Source organism: Sciurus vulgaris (genome assembly GCF_902686455.1).
Source record: "Sciurus vulgaris genome assembly, chromosome: 3".
Classification (NCBI taxonomy): Eukaryota; Metazoa; Chordata; class Mammalia; order Rodentia; family Sciuridae; genus Sciurus; species Sciurus vulgaris.
This window is the reverse complement of record NC_136463.1, coordinates 25,005,657-25,023,135: the sequence shown is the minus strand read 5'-3', so window position 1 is coordinate 25,023,135 and position 17,479 is coordinate 25,005,657. Positions and strand designations below refer to the sequence as shown.

General features: G+C 38.0%; 1 protein-coding gene across 2 annotated transcripts in view; it reads right to left on the bottom strand.

Annotated features, from left to right (window-relative positions):
- Nucleotides 1–5,643: 5,643 nt before the first annotated feature.
- NPEPPS (aminopeptidase puromycin sensitive) overlaps nt 5,644–17,479 on the bottom strand; it is an 89,353-nt gene continuing 77,517 nt past the window's right edge. Inside the window, exons 18-23 of one of the 2 annotated variants that reach the window (XM_079134721.1) lie at nt 14,480–14,622; nt 13,899–13,955; nt 10,786–10,893; nt 10,282–10,437; nt 9,964–10,011; nt 5,644–7,197 (exon numbers count right to left, since the gene is read on the bottom strand). In XM_079134721.1, coding sequence (XP_078990847.1) covers nt 7,045–7,197; nt 9,964–10,011; nt 10,282–10,437; nt 10,786–10,893; nt 13,899–13,955; nt 14,480–14,622 — 665 coding nt within the window. In that variant the 3' untranslated portion in view covers nt 5,644–7,044. The other variant, XM_079134722.1, reaches the window with a different exon arrangement.

Here is a 17,479-nt window from a genome sequence, read left to right as displayed (position 1 = left end):
CTGGGTTCAAGCCCCAGCACTAAAAAAAAAAAAAAAGCATTGTGTAAGTCAAAGGAAAAACTGCCAGTGTGGAACCTCTGGTGTGCTCTACTATGGAGGATTTGTGGCAGTCAGTGGCCTCTGGAGAAGAAATGTGTCCGGTTTGTTCTCCCCTTGGACCAGAAAAAAGGTGTGGTTATGGGGCATCCGGCAAATACCTACAACTATACTTGGGAATTGTTTGGTATTTTGCAGGCTGAGAGGAAACAACACAAAATGAATCAGTAAGTTCTCCACGGGAGCATGACAATGCCAATCACCATTCTGTTTGTGCTTACTTCTTGGAGCCATTGTAAGAACTGACTTGCAAAATATGGATGTTTTCCTAAAATGTAATGCAGGTGCTAATTGGGGTGATTATTTTGCCACAACAAAATAATAACAGTGCAGAGGAATGTAACATTTGTGGAATGATGGTAGCTTCTGTAGAAGCTGAGCCAGGAGATGCTAGGCCTAACCTCTGACTGGAAGAAACCAGAGGAAAGAGTGCCCTAGTGTTTCTTCCTTAGTGGGTTTGAGAAAGAGGCAGAATTCTGATCTTTTCTGGAAGTGATGTTGAGGAGTCAGTGTGGATTTGAGAAATACATGTGGCCATAAATGGTCTGATCTGCTCTGAAGAGTTGAGCTGGCCCCCAGGCCTCAGGAATCTCACACTGGAAGTTTCAGCTGAAAGAAATTTCTGAACTTTCCATCAGTTCTCTGGAGTAGGTCAGGTTTTATGGAGTATTTCCTATTCCCATCAGGAAGATACTGAACTCTCAGATTCTATTACTCATAGGTTGGGTGTGGTGGCTCATACTGGTAATCTTAGCATTTCAGGAGGCAAAGGCAGGAGGACCGCAAGTTCAAAGTCAGCCTAGGCAACTTAAACCCTGACTTCAAATATAAAAGTATAAAACAAATGGGTTGTGGACATAGCTCAGTGGTAGAGAAGCTCTGGGTTCAATCAACAATGCCACACACACACACAATGGCAGTATAGTTTATCACTAAGACTATTATAATAGCATTATTATTATAATGCTTTATAATTTACCCTTCTATCTCCTCTTGTTGCTCTCTGTTAACCCCGTAAAACAGCTATCATCATTCCCACTTTCAGATGAGGAATCTGATGTTTTCCCATTGGCCTTTAGTTAAAGATTTTTTTTCCCCCTTTTGGTACCAGGAATTGAACCCAGGGGTGCTTAACCACTGAGCCACATCCCCAGCCCTTTTTATTTTTTATTTTGAGACAGGGTCTCACTAGCCTCCTGAGTCAGGATTACAGCCATGTGCCACCACGGCCAGCCAAGTTCAAGATCTTTAACATGGCCCAAGTCCTTGTTCTGGTCCTTGCCCACCTCTCCAGACCCTTCTTGCAACACTTTTTCCAGAGGTTTCTCTGTTTTAGCTATCCTAGATTTCTTGTACGTTCTTAAATAGGTCTCCTTTCTAGCTAAAGATCCATTGTATATGGTATTTATTTTGCTAGGACACTCTTCTTTCCTCTTTGCCTGGTCTGTTTAACATTTCTTCAAAGGGTGCTTTCATGGACATTCAGGCTACTTTGGACTCCCTGGTAATGCCCTGTGTTGTGCCCCACACTTTTTTATATGAAGACTCATCATACTTAAAATTATTATTCAAGGGCTGGAAGTGTATCTCAGTGATACAGTTCTTGCCTAGTATGTGCAAGGCCCTGAGTTCCATCCCCAGCATCACAACACATACATACATACTATTCATTAGATGTCTCTCTCCGTGCTAGATCCTAAGCTTCATGCAGGCATGGTGCAAGTCCACTTTGTTTGATACTGTAGCCTTAAAGCCTAGTATGATATTCTTTTGTATCCACTATCTGTCTGCATGGCCTATGATGCATCCAAACTTTGCCTTGCATCCCACCTTCGGGTTCAATGCTGTGGGACTTTTCTGACAAGGTTCTTCTGCTATTTCAATAACCAAAGTTCTTTGATCAGCGACAAAAATGTGAAACTACCACACCAAATGGCAGGTTGTGAGGTTGGAGCACAGCACCACTCTATTATTTAACAACCAGAAAAGGCCAGTGCTATTCTCAGTTATCTTCCAGTTTCTGTGATGTTCATAAGCAATGGGAACTTCTGCCAATATCCTCTTGGGCATGGTCATAGATGACAGGGACATTTAAAGCTGCCCAGACTATTCCCATCTCTGCTCCTTCCTGGGTGTATTGTACACAAGGGTCATATGTAGATGGGGCACGATTTTTTTCTCTCCTTCTTTCATCTTTCGTGGTATTGAGGATGGAATCTAGGTCCTCATGCACGCAGAGGAAGTAACATTCGTTCCAGCTTGTGTGGCAGGCATTCAGCAGGTACGTGAACCCCAGTGGGAGGAACTCATGGCTTTGTTTCAACAACTTTAATAACATAAAGTCCCTGCAAATTGGGAATCCAGGAGCACACTCCCCACTTTTAAAAACTTTTTTACAACCCCCAACCCCATGCTTTTTTTTGGTACTGGGGATTTAACCCAGAGACAGTTTGCCACTGAGCCACATCCCTAGACCTTTTTTAATTTTTTATTTTGAGACAGGGTCTCATTAAGTTGCTTAGGGCCTTGCTAACTTGTTGAGACTGGCTCTGAACTTGCAATCCTCCTATCTTAACCTCACCAGATGCTGTGATTACAGGAGTGCACCACTGTGCCTGGCTATCCACCCACCTTTTATTTTTGTTTTTGTTTTGTGGTGCTCAGGTTTGAACCCAGGGCCTTGGGCATGCGAGGCAAGCACTCTACCAACTGAGCTATATCCCCAGTCTCCCACCCTTTAAAGCCAGCTATGTCTCTCCTCACCAGTCTTTGTGAAATTCATCACCATATACCTTCCAAAATCTAGCTAATGGTGATATTAACCAAAATTTGTAGCCGAACATTCAGGCAACAGTGTAAAGAATTGCAAGGCTTGGTTCCAAATGTGGTACAGTTCACATTGCCAGTGAGGAAAAGGACACTGAGTACTGAATTCATAACATGTGCCACTTGAAAGTAAGCAACTAGGAGCTTAAAGTCACATTCATCAAATGTGTGCACTCTACAAAACTGGTGTGTAATAATCAGGAAGTCAGATTGGAAAACATCATGAACCAATGAATCAAAACAAGGAAGATGCACTTCTCCATGTATGCATTTGCCAACCATGACTTTGTTCTCAAGTAGTCTTTTGGTTAGTGTGACATCAAGTCTGACACACTGAATTTTGAAAAGTTAAGACTGGAAATATATTTCACTATATACTAGTTATAACACGAACTAGTTACATCACGAACATGCAAAGGGGGCATAGCTTATCTCCATTACCAAATATAATCAAAATACTTCAACTAGTGTATAAAAACAGCTGGAATGATAAGCCCCAAACTTTTTTGTTAAACATGACTGTCCTTTGGAAGTGGGTTTATAAGAAGACATAGTCACTTTTTTTTTTTTGAGATGGTGGTCTGCTACTTTGCCCAAGCTGGTCTCAAACTCATTTGCTCAAGGGATCCTTCTGACTCAACCTTCTGAGTAACTGGGACTATGTATATGCTACCATGTCCAGCTTTCATAGTTTTTTTTCCCCTTGTTTTTTTGTCATCATTGTCATTGTGGTGGCAGCATTGGGGATCGGACATGTGGCCTTGGATATGCTAGGCAAGCACTCTACCACTGAGCTATCAGTCTTTTTTTTCCTTTGAAGTTGGAAATGAATACATATTGTATTTTTTCTGGTGCTGGAGGTTGAGCCTAGAGCCTTGTTGCTCATACTAAGCAAGTAGCTCCGACTACTGTTTATTAACCAAAAGTAATGTAAAACTGTCTACAGGAAGCATCAACACATTCATAATTCTTCCTAACTCCTCTGATTTCCAATAAAAATGTTTAACCAAAAAGTATTGGGAAAAAGGAAAAGTTATGAAATTATTTCTAAAGCTCTTGCCAGACCCAGTCTGGCCCTGAACTTGTGATCCTTCTGCCTCAGTTTCCCAAGTAGTTGGGATTATAAGCTTGAACCACTGCACCTGGCTTAGTTCTATCTCTAGATTTGGGTAGGCAAAGAGGAGCTAAAGCTAAAGAGGGCTGCTTGATAGGAGCTCTGGTCTTTGGTAGAGGGACATGAGACAACCCATGTGACCTTGCAGTGAGAAAGCCAGGGGAATATAAATATTCTTTTTTTTTTTTTTTTTTTTTTTTTTTTTTGCAGTACTGGGTATCGAACTCAGGGCCTTGTGCTTGCAAGGCAAGCACTCTACCAGCTGAGCTATCTCCCCAGCCCTATAAATATTCTTATCATCCTTTCCTCTTTGGATTTCCTTTGGGTATTATTAGTTGGTTATATACAACCTGAAGTCAGAAGGCAAGGGGTCCTATTGATACCGTTCATGTGAATTTATGCCTCTTAGGGACCAGAGCAGCATGAAAAGTGGTTCTGCTTTGGGGATTGGAAACATCCAGCACAACCTCTCCCTCCAACATAATTCAGACTGATTGACTGCTATATACAAATTTGCAAGTATGCTGAAACTAAAATTTCTTTCCAGAATTTTTTAAATTTACCATCCTAACCACTTTTTTTTACTTGATGGATCTTTATTTGTTTATATGTGGTGCTGAGAATCAAACCCAGTGCCTTACACATGCTAAGCAAGTGCTCTACCAATGAGCCACAACCACAGCCCTTTCCAGAATTTCTGATTACAAAATTCTGTAAATTCTTCAATTTAAGCTGCATTTACCTCCTTATATTTTCTTTTTGTTGTTGTTGTTTTCATATATACATGACAGTAGAGTGTTATTTTGACATATCATACATACATGGAGTACAATTCAATTAGGATTCCATTCTTGTGCTTGTACATAATGTGGAATTATACTGGTTGTGTATTTACATATTAACAAAGGAAAATTATGTCCAATTCATTGTACTGTCTTAAAGCTGCATTTTTCTCATTATTTTGGTGCCCATGTGCTTTAAGCACATGCATTGACACCTACAGGGCAGCCCTGGGCATGGTGCCAGGATAAGATGAGTTAAATCTCAAGTTAACTCCTGAATGCTGCCTGTAGGGGTCTCATATTTTCTGAGAATCAAGAACTAATTCAGAATCAATCTCAGGATTTTTCTGTTTAGGTTATTCTATTCATTAGGAATTCAGGAACTAGATTTTTTTTTTTTTTTGGTACTGAGGACTGAACCCAGGAGTGGGGTGTCCTACCACTGAGCTACATACCTAGCCTTTTTTACTTGAGAAATTATCTTACTAATTTGCCCAAGTTAGCTTTGAATTTGTGATTCTTCTGCCCAAATTGCTGAGATTATCGGTGTGCACCACTGCACCCAACAGGAACTATTTTTTTTTTTTTTAATCTTTTTTGTTTGTTTGTTTTAGTTGTAGGTGGACGCAATACCTTTATTTTATTTTTATGTGGTGCTGAGGATCGAACCCAGGGCCTCACACATTCTAGGCGAGTACTCTACCACTGAGCCACAACCCCAGCCCTTAAACTCAAAAAATGCTATTGTACTAAAAATTCTTATGACCCTACTGAAACAGGAAAATTTTCACTTTCTTATCAAAGAGAATAAAAGAAACCAGGACATCAATTTCACATTGACATTTTTATTAACGCCAACTGTTTTTTTAATTATTATTTTTTTAAAACAATAGCACAAAAATGTTTCAAGGAAGCAGTCTCACAATCTGATGACCTTCTGAAATACAGTTAAGCCACACCAAATATGAATTTCTGTTAACACAAAAAAAATTTTTTAAGAAAAATAAAAAGAACAGGAAAAAGGAAAGAAAAAAGTAGGTAAAGAGAAAGGGAATAAAATTTAGAGTTAAAACTTACTGGATTAGGTAGGTGAGGCTTGTTAGTAGGATATACTGTTGAAGCAGAGAGTGGCACACACAGGCTTACAGTCATTGTTTTTGAAACCAGTTACCACTAATATATAGGCCCCACAGCAGTTACTGGCTTCTTGCACGCACAAATGAACCAGGAGAAGCCAGAGTTGACTTGATACTGTTATGAAGAGGTTCAATAGTTGGCGTGTTAGACAACTAAGACCATTTTTAGCAGAATAACTCCTTTAGGAAGGACTGGATAAAAATCTTTTTACTACTATTGTCTCACCTATATGCATTTGGGGTTCTTAAAAGTCATCTTAAAAAAGGAAGAAAAATAATGTATATCAGTTTCTCTTATTTAATGTGGCTATGAAAGATGTTTTCATAATCTCTAAGAAGGACATCGGGGTTGGGGGCTGGAGTAGAAGTAAAAGGAGGAAAAATTCAGAGAGGGGTAGGGGACTTTTTTTTGTTTTTACCTTGTTTTTTTTTTTTCCCCTTTTTTTTTTTTTTTTTTTTTTTTTTGGCCAAGGGGTCACACAGAAGGGAGGCAAGGAGGAAAACTACAATCCTTAGTTCAGATTGAGTTATGCAGGAAAACTTATCTTCCTGATCAGTCCCCATGACAAAAAAAAAAAAAAAAAAAAATTTAAATATGCACAGACTCGGACTATGTTATACCACCCATTAGCCTTTTGAGTTTAGCCATTCCCAGCAATGGACACTATCCTGGGCTTGTAGGCTGCTTGCAGAACCCACTGCACAAAAATTCTCTTCCCAAGAAGCCTCTAGTTTCCTTTTGGTAGGTTATAAAAACAGAACATCTGTCATTAACAAGAGAGTGTTAAATACTTTTTAACCACTGACAAGGCTTCAGGAAGTTTCACAGTTTCATTATGCTCTACTTTATTACTATCATATTTACATTTTTATTTTTTTTTTTTTTTTTTTTTTTTTTTGCTGAATTGCTGATTTTCCTTTTTCAATAGAATTTAATTCTGGAGTGTGAGCAGGAACCAGTTAACTACATTCATTGTCCAACCCCCACTGGTTTGAAAGAAGACTCCGAATTCTTGGCATATGAATCAGCTGTTCGGTAGCTCCACCTTAGCAGCGAAGCAGCAGAGCTGCAGCAGTGGCTGCTCAGGGTTCACACTGCGGGTGGGGAGGCTTTTCTCTGAAGGAGGTACTGGTGGATGCTCTCAGCATCTCGCTTTAGCCAAGCAGCATTCAGCAGGATATTTTCACAACACTGCTGGATGGTACGCTCAGCTGAAGGAGCTGGGTGACTCTCGAAGAAAGCCTAGTGTAAGACAATCCAGAATGTAGAATCATTGCTACCAAAAGCAAGTTAATATCATGGCCATGAAAAAGTACCCACTGGCCTACATATAGGATTCATTAGCTATAGTCATGAGAATTAACCGCTGCCATTCTCAGGCTAAAACAAGTAAATCCTTGGGTCTGCATGAAAAAATTCTCCCCCAAATATCAAAAGTATAAAACCTAATCAAAAGAGACAGAACCTACTGCCTTTCTCCTAGGGTGACTACTTCGTAGTTAATTTAGGCTTTGGACTTAGATGTGGCACTTGAATCTAGACTGTGTCAAAATGCCAGCCTGTCACTCTAACTAAATTAACTGCTCTAGGTCTCACTTTTCTCATCTGTGAGAAATTATGCACTCCAAAACTTAAGAGACAACTCAATTTGGCAAAACACCTGGCACACAGGACTCATGAACTCAACACATTCTGGCTGCCTCAAATAAAGATCAATTTGTAAGGAATGATAAAACTTAAGAAGTTTAAGGTGCTGTTATATACTAATAATTTAATACTTAATAGACTCATATTTTTCATAGAATAAAATTATTTTTTCTGCTGGTACTAGGGATTGATAATGGGTGGTCTATCATTTAGCTATGTCCCTGCCCTTTTTGAGAGAGGGTCTTGCTAAATGGCCAAGGCTGGCTTTGAATTTGCAATCCTCTTGCCTCAGTCTCCCGAGTAGGAGGGATTCCGGGCATGCACCATCATGCCCAGCTAAATAAACTATTTCTAAGTTTATTATAATTTATCAAAATGCTTAAATCAAAGTTGAATAAACCATTTTCTAATAAAGTACACTTGGTTTCCCTGAAAATAAAGTAGCTCTTAAATACCAACTGGCAAAATGATAGGGGTCTTTCCTTTAAGCTAGTCATCATAGGTGTAGAAGAGAAAAATGCCTACTTCATCAGATTAAATCTAAACTTTTTAGAAATCAATTTACAAAGATGACAACGGCTCCTGCTCCAAGGCTTCTAATCATGGTTGGTTTCTCACAGACCAAGTTAGATACAAGTCATCTTCCAGTTTCATCTCCAAGAAATAGCACCAACATTTATATATGAGAAATCTGGGAATTATCCTTGACTCTCTTTCTTCCCAGACATGTTAGAAATACAGAGAAGCCACTTGGTAAATACTGTTAAACTGAAGATTAACAATATCAACACCTGAATTTCTTTCCAATTCTTCCATTCCTGCTGCTACCCTACTCTAAAGTTGCAGTGTAATTCTTTTTTATTTTTATTTATTTTTTAGTTGTAGATGGACACAATACCTTTGTTTTATTTATTTTTATTTTTACGTGGTGCTGAGGATTAAACCTAGTGCCTCATATGTACTAGGTAAGTGGTCTACCACTGAGCCATTCTTGCTTGGAGAATTAGCACCCCAACCTCTTCCTCATTCCAAATCATTTTCCACACTGCAGAGACTGAAATTTTTACAACACAAATCAGATCATGTCACTCCTTTGTTTATAAACCATTTGAGGGCTTTCCAGTCTTAGAAAATTCTTAATACAATCCACAATGCCATGCATGAGCTGGCTCCTACCCAGCCTCCCAATACTCTGCCCCAAAACCCATTACTTCTTTCTCCTGCACAGAACCTATTAATGTTACAATTGTTTATATAATGCAACATACAATGAAAACTGGATGACAGGCTGGGGATATAGCTCAGTTGGTAGAGTGCTTGCCTCGCAAGCACAAGACTCTGGGTTCAATCCCCAGTACCGCAAAAAAAAAAAAAAAAAAAAAAAAAACTGGATGACAGTAGAAGACAAATCTTTCACTATTTTCTCAAAATTTAGATTCTTAAAACCTATTCCTAACAATGGTTCACAGAGCGAATCAAGCTATAATAAATCAATTTCCAAATTCACACCTGATAATGACTATTTATTTATAAAAATACTTAAGAGGAGATAAATGCAATGGAAAGCTTAAAGTTAAGATTTTCCCAATCAAAGTAAATCTGTCTCTCATATGGTGAATTTGCCAGGTTCAAGGTCCATGTTAAGCTGATTATCAATCTTTATTAAGGGTTAAGAGAAGACACCCTACATAACTATCTAGCCTCACTATACATATAAGAGATTTTTGGAGGTCATTACAAAGGGGGGAAGAACAATATCAAGATCCTACATGTTAGTTCCATCATGTTACTTAATCTAAATGAGAATCTCATCATCACCCTATTATACAGGTGAAGAAACAGGTTCATAGGGGCTAAAAAACATGCTCAAGGACACACAATTAATATGGGGCACAGCACAAATTTACACAGGTCAACTGACCTTTGATTTCATATTCGTTCAACCATATTTCAACATCCTCAAAGATGATCCCAATTATAAATCCTTCAGAAATTAGAAGATACAATCTAACCTGTCTTTGTCTAAGGAAAAAAACAAGGGAAAAAAAGTACTTTATCCCAATACCTCTACAATTAAAACTAGATTAGTGTTTTTATGTTTTATATTGAAAGATTAAAAGTAAAGCCAGGCACAGAGGCGCACCCCTATAATCCCAGCAGCTCAGGAGGCTGAGACAGGAAGATCACGAGTTCAAAGCCAGCCTCAGCAAAAAAAAGAGGCACTAAGCAACTCAGTGAGACCCTGTCTCTAAATAAAATACAAAATAGGGCTGGAGATGTGGCTCAGTGATTGAGTGCCCCTGAGTTCAATCTCCAGTACTTCCCCCTCCCCTGAAAAGATGTAAAGAGTATTTTCCTTACCTTAACCTCTCCAGCCATTTTATCAATTGCAAATCCCTCTACCGATAGCTGAAAAAACAAAGGTTTTTAAGTAGTAAGTGAAACCAATAAGGGCTAGGAACAAACTTTCATTTACCCTAAAAAATAAATTATTCTGTTCTCTCCAAAACTTTAGTTTGTTACAAAGGTGAAGGAGAGGAATATAGAAGCCCTTGAACAAAACCAACAACTATTTAAGGAATAACTTAAAGAGAAAGAACCTATAAGTGCAGTGAATCATGGATATTGCTCAATAACATCCATGATTATCAACCTACTCAAATAAAAAATTTCACATACCTTTATTAGCCTGGATATTAAGAATCCTCCCTGGTATCGATTATAAAGTTCTTCCCAGTTGTCCTTTATGAACTTCCATGCAGCTTTCCTCCCATGCTTGCTGCCTCCAGCTACTCCACCAATTACTGATACAGTGTCCTGTGGACGTACCTCTTCCTAAGAAGAGAAAGAGAACTAAAAGTCTAGCATATCTACAACATCTTCTGGTGCCAGAAAGTATTGAAATACCTAAGTAACCACATCAAAGACATGTATTATTTGTTTTAGGAATAACTGGCACCAGAAGCTTATAAAGAAAGCATTTGTTTCCTCTCCCCAGTACTCTGATCTGAGTCTCATCATTAGTGGGATATAACAGAAGTCAGTAACAGAAGCTTTTACCAGTTTTTCAGGAAAAGGAAGCCTTAGTCTGAGGTAAAGGCAGATCAAGAGGATACTGAATCAAAGACATTTGCCACAGATCAGTGAATAAAAACTCCCTCTGAAAGTTTCCTTGTAACTTACTGAAAGTGCAAAAGTGAGAACTTTTTGAATCAGTTCAGGCAAAAGAGTAGCCCCAAGGACCCTTTCGATTCGGTTTTTCTCTTCTTGCATATCTGCTTGTTTGTGAAGCTATCGGGAAAAAATAAAAACAGAGTTAGCTCTTCCCTGGGAAATTCTGCATGTGCTTATATAAGATTCTACTTCAATAAGGTAAAACTTCTGCTTTGCATTCTTGTTAGGTAGGACTCTCAGGGTATTACATTAAAGAGAATATTTGTCAAGATGGTTGGGCACTAAACTTGTCCCTTGCCATTATAGTCAGTCAATCACCAAATGTAAGTGCTTGATAGATGAATAGCTTCTTATCAGTTCTAAGTAGTTTACCATCATCATATAAAGAGTACATCTGTCATGGCCAAATACTTTATAGCATTGATATCTGGTTAATGTTCTTTGTTTTATGAACAAAACTAATCATTGGTAATCTTATGCCATTAAAGATCATCAATTTAATTTATAATAGTGAAAACTGAAAATAATCTAGATATCCAACAGCTGACTATCATAATTATTCATTTTCAAAAGATGCTTTTTGACTGGGTGCGGCGCATACCTGTAATTCCAGTAGCTTGAGAGGCTGAGGCAAGAGGACTGAAAGTTCAAAGCAACCTCAGTCAACCTTAGCGAGGGGCTAAGCAACTCGGTGAGACCCTGTCTCTAAATAAAATACAAAATAGGGCTGGGGATGTGGCTCATGGTTGAGTGCCCTGAGTTCAATCCCCAGTACCTCCTCCCAGCCAAAAAAAAAAAAAAAAAAAATCCTTTTGGGGGCAGGTACTAGGGATTAAACATAGTGGGTACTTTACCACTGACATACATCATAGGCCTTTAAAATTTTTTATTTTTGGGGGGGCTGGGGATATAGCTCGGTTGGGTTCAATCCCCAGCACCACAAAAAAAAAAAAAAAAAAAAAAAAAAAATGATTTTTTTTTTAAACATTGAGACAGGATCTAAGTTGTTGAGGGTCTTGCTAAGTTGCCCAAGCTGACCTCAAACTTGCAGTCCTCCTGCTTCAGCCTCCTGAGTTGCTAGAATTATAGGCACATGCCACTACGCCTGGCTCAAAAGATGCACTATTAAAGGTTACATTTTAGGAATATTTCATGAAATATGCATGTTCTTCATATTTAAGTGAAAAAAAGCAGAGACAAAGCAAAATCATCCTATATGTTAAAAAAAATGTAATGTGAAAGGTAAAAATCAGAAAACACATCAAAATGCTAATACTAATTAATGATGACCTCTGATCAGTGGCATCATGTACCTTCACATTTCTTTCTTTTCTGCAGTGCTGGGGATTAAACTCAGGGCCTTGTGCATACCAAGCAAGCACTCTACACTGAATTACACCTCTTCACATTTCTTTTTTTTCTTTGGAACCAGGGATTGAACCCAGTGGCGCTTAACTACTAAGCTACATCCCCAGCCCTTTTTTGTATTTTATTTAGAGACAGAGTCTTGCCGATGTTGCTAAGAGTCTCACTAAACTACTGAGGCTGCCTTTGAATTCTTGATTCTCTTGCCTCAGCCTCCTGAATCACTGGGATTACAGGTGTGGGCCATGTGCCTGGCCTTCTTCACATTTCTTAACTGCAAAAGCAGCACACACTGAATATAGAATATCAATAAGACAGAGATGCATAAAGAAAAAGTAAATTACTACCATATGCATATTGCCAAACCTGGAATGAGATTATACTGTACATGCTGTTTTGTGATCTGCTTTTTAAAAAAAATTACAAGTTTTATTTTCTTCTTTATTCTTTTCTAGTCTTTAAATATTCCATAGTGAATATAGAAAAATCTTTTTTTCATAATTAGAAACAAAACATTGTATTTTTAAAAATTAGAACTGTAGGGGCTGGGGATGTAGCTCAGTGGCAGAGCTTTTGCCTAGGTTATAGTCCCTCCAGCTTTTAGGAAGCATTTCTGCCCTGAAGATATATTAGTCCACCAGGCGGCACTCTAGTACCACATTTTAAATATACTATTAAGAGGTGTACACTCTTGTGTTTTAACATTATTCCTAAATTACCAACAGAAAATAGTCATTTGTCATCAAATTGTTTGCCTGTTTATATGTTTGCTTTTGCAGTGTTGGTAAGAATTCTGATTCTGCCTTCATTAGAGCTCTTCCTACAGTAAAGCTAATATTGTGCACTCCCTTATGCTAATAAATGCAACTCCTATTAAATACGCATACTTGTATAAATTCTTAAAAATGGAAATAGTAATTTATGGCATCTAGCATAAATTTTTCAGAATTCCTATTTTTTTTCCATACACTTATGGAATAGACTTAAAAAAAAAAAAAAAAAAAACTCACACAAAATAGCCCATTTCATATGCATTTCATTCACATGATTTGTAGTACACAGGTTCACCGAATATTAAGACTGAGAAGGGACCTTAAATGTCTATTTGAAAAGTAAATCTAAAATATGTTTTATATTATTAGAAAGGAAACCTATAGATAAATAACATGGATTAAGATAAGTTTTTTAAAATATATTTTTTTAGTTGTAGACAAACCTGTATTTTTTTAAATCTATCTATATACAATGCTAAGAAATGAACCCAGTACCTCACACGTGCTAGGCAAGTGCTCTACCACTGAGCCACCACCCCAGCCCCACTCCATCCCTCCCTTTTTTGAGGCAGGGTTTGTCTTGTTAAGTTGCCTAGGTTGGTCTTGAACCTTCGATCTTCCTACCTTAGTCTTCCAAGTAGTTAGGACTACAGTCCTGCACTACCACATCCAGTTCCCATAGTTTCTTTTCTTTTTTATTTATTTTTAAAAATATTTTTAGTTGTAGATGGACACAATACCTTTATTTTATTTTTGTGTGATGCTGAGGATTGAACACAGTGCCTCACACATGCTAGACAAGTGCTCTGCCACTGAGCTACAACCCCAGTCCCCCTTAGTTTCTTAATATTTGCATGTCTGATAATATTTGCATATATGTTTAATATATTTTTTGTCAGAACTTTTCAATCTTTTAACCATTTAAAGCTGTTCTCTGTGTCCATCCAAGTTCAGAAGAAGAGGAGCCTTTTTCAAATCACTCACCTTTAGCATAATGTCTAAGGTAGTACCATCACCATGCTTTAAAACAGTCAGATAGACCTATAAAACATATAGGAACAAAAAAGGAAGTTATTTTAGTACATCTATCCTGTTTCAAGTATTTTAAATGTTTCAAAATGACACAAAGCAAGTAAAAACGTAAGTAGTTACGTGTGGACATACATATAAATTAGGTTAAGGATGTAAAAGCCCCATGAAAAACCACAGAATGGATGGCATGTTGTGACAGCACAGCACACCAGCTCTCTCTGGGAATGTGCACAGGGGAATCACCTTTCAGAACCACCATGTGGGCTAAGAAACTTAAATGGGAAGCTGGCTACAAATCACCCAAATGGGATATGTTAAGACAGAGTTAGACATGGCTTATGGGTCAGTTTTGGTTAATATTTTTTTTTTTTTTTTTTTTAAAGTACTGGGGATTGAACTCAGGGCCTTAGGGCAAGCACTCTACCAGCTGAGCTATCTCCCCAGCCCAGTTTTGGTTACTATTAAAGAAGTTTCATGTTTCATAAAGTAATGCAGACAACTAGAAATCAAAGAAATTTATTGTGGAAACTTACAGGACTCCTCAGATCAGCAGAGAGAATCTGTTTTCCTTCCACATGGTCCTTAAACCGACGACGGGCTTCTTCTAATGTTGCCTTGTGTCCTGCTTTTCCTAGTTTGCCCAGAACCAAGCCCCTCAAGAGTGCATCTAGATGACCTGATTGAAAAGTAGAAAAGACATAGGACTACTTAGTGGGACTGTTTTTAAGTTAGCACCTGAATATTTCATAGTTGTATTACACTAAGTCTATGGTATTGAAGAAACGCAATTCTCCCATACTGAAGAGAACACTTGATTTAAATTTAACAAATCATAATAGGGAAAAGTGCTAAACAGACTAGACAAGCAAATGAATTTGCTGACCATCTCTAGTCACAACTGCCAATTTTCTGAATTTACTAAATGTTACTCATTCTAGTTAATTATACTGAAAAGGACTGTGTGTGGAAAGAAGAGGTTTATTACATCATGATTCTTTGATGCAAGGTTTAGAAAAAGACTATATGTGGAACTAGTATACCCTGTGTATAACAGAATTAAATAATATTTTAAAAATAAAACCAGGTTGATTAATTCCTTCAAAGATAGGCAAACAGTCAATAAGGACATAAAAAGAACTTCACCATTGATCATTAGGGAAATGCAAATACAAACCACAATGAGATCCCACTTTACACAATGATGGCTATAATCAAAAAGACAGACAATAACAAGTGTTGACAAGGATGTGGAGAAACTGGATCCCTGAAACACTACTATTGGAAATGTAAATTGGTGTGGCCATTTAGAAAAACAGTCTGGCAGTTCCTTTGCAGGTTCAACATAGAGTTATCATGTGACCTTGCAATTCTACTCTTAGGTATTTACCCAAGAGAAATGAAACCATATGTCTATACAAAAACTTGTAAACAGCCGAGCATGGCTGAGGCAGAAGGATGGTGAATTCAAAGCCAGCCTCAGCTACTTATCAAGACCCTAAGAAACTCAGTGAGACCCTGTCTCTAAATAAAATACAAAATAGGGCTGGGGATGTGGCTCAGTGGTCGAGCAACCATGAGTTCAATTCTTGATACAGAAAAAAAAAAAAAAAAAAAAAAAAAAAGCTTGTACATAAATATTAATAGAATTCATAATAGCCAAAAAGTGAAATCAATCCAAATGTTTACCAACTCATAATATGCGCTATATCCTAACAATGGAATATTATTCTACCATAAAAAAGGAATGAGATACTGATATTATGCTATCACCTGGGTAAATCTTGAAAACATTACATTAAATGAAAGAAGCCAGGCACAAAAGGCCATATACTGTTATGATTCAATTTATATGAAACGTCAATAATAGGCAAACCTATGAGAGACAAGGATTAGTGGTTCCCAGGGAATAGGGATTAACTGCCGTTGGGCATGGGGCTCCTTTTGGGGTGAAATTAGATAATGGTGATGGTTGCAGGAGCTCATGAACATACTAAAAAACACTGAACTGGTATGTATTTTGTGGGGTTTTTTTTTTTTTTTTGGTGGTACTAGGGATTGAACCTAAGGCTTCACACTTACTAAGCAAATGCTCTACAAATGAGCTACATCCCAGTCTTTTTTATTTTGAGGTAGCGTCTCACTAAGTGGTCTGGAACTTGTGATCCTCCTGCCACAGCCTCCCGTGTAGCTGGGATTACAGGTCCAAGTCACCATGACCAGCTCAAAAAAGTCAAAATTAGCACACAAATCTGATGGACATACAATGGAAAATAAAATGCAATATATTCATACAGTGAAATACTACCCAGCAGTAAAAGGAACAACCTCTATGTTTCTCAAAAACATGCTGAGTGAGAAAAGCCAAATATAAGAATATAACATGATTTCAACACAGGGTATGATGATGCACTCCTATAATCTCAGCCACTTGGGGAACTGAGGAAGGAAGATCACAAGTTTCAGGCCAGCTATGACAATTTAGCAAGACCCTGTCTATAAATAAATAGGCTGGGGGTATAGCACAGAGGTAGAGTGCCCCTGGGTTCCATTCCCTATACTTGAAAAAACAAAAGAAATATGTATATGTGTGTGTGTATCAGATTCTACTTATGTGATAGACAACATTAATCTAGGGTCTGAAATAGTCAGAATAGTGTTTGCCTGGTCAGGGTGATCAAGGAGCAGAGATTGGCTGAGAAGTGGCCTGAGGCTAGTTTTGGAGGACGGAAATGTATGCCTTTGTCAAAAGACAGCAAACTGGGGGACCGAGATATATAGCTCAGTGGTAGAGCTTTTGCCTAGCATATGCTGAGGTCCTGGGTTCCATCCTCAGTACTGACAAGTGGGGGGAGGTCATTGAGCTAGACAGAACACTGAAATTACAGTTTTATTATAGTTAAATCATAATTCAATAAAAAGTAAGTTTAAGAAAACTTATTAGGAGATCAAAACAAAACGAACAATTTATAGCTCTGGCTCTGGTGCTGACTTGCTATGTGATGCAATGTGATGTTTTATTATTTTGCTTTTTTCTTTGGGGGGAGGTGCATTGTACCAGGGATTGAACTCAGGGGCACTCAATCACTGAGCCACATCGCCAGCCCTATTTTGTATTTTATTTAGAGACAGGGTCCCACTAAGTTGCTTAGCGCCTGGCTTCTTGCTAAGGCTGGCTTTGAACTCGTGATCCTCTTGTCTCAGTCTCCCAAGTTGCTGGGATTACAGGTGTGCATCACCACACCTGGCTTTATTTTGTTTTTTGATTCATCTGATAGAAAACTAAAGCCATTTTCCCTACGTCATTTTTAAATTTTTTTGATTTTTTTAGTTATATGTGGCAGTAGAATTTTGATATGTTTATATAAACATGGAATATATCTTATTCTAATTAAGAGCCCCATCTCGTGGATGCACACAATATTGAGCTTCACTATTTATTCACGTATGTACATAGGAAAGTTATATCAGATTCATTCCACTGTCTTTCCTATTTCTGTTCCTGTTCCTGTCCCTTCTTTCCCCTTTGTCTAATC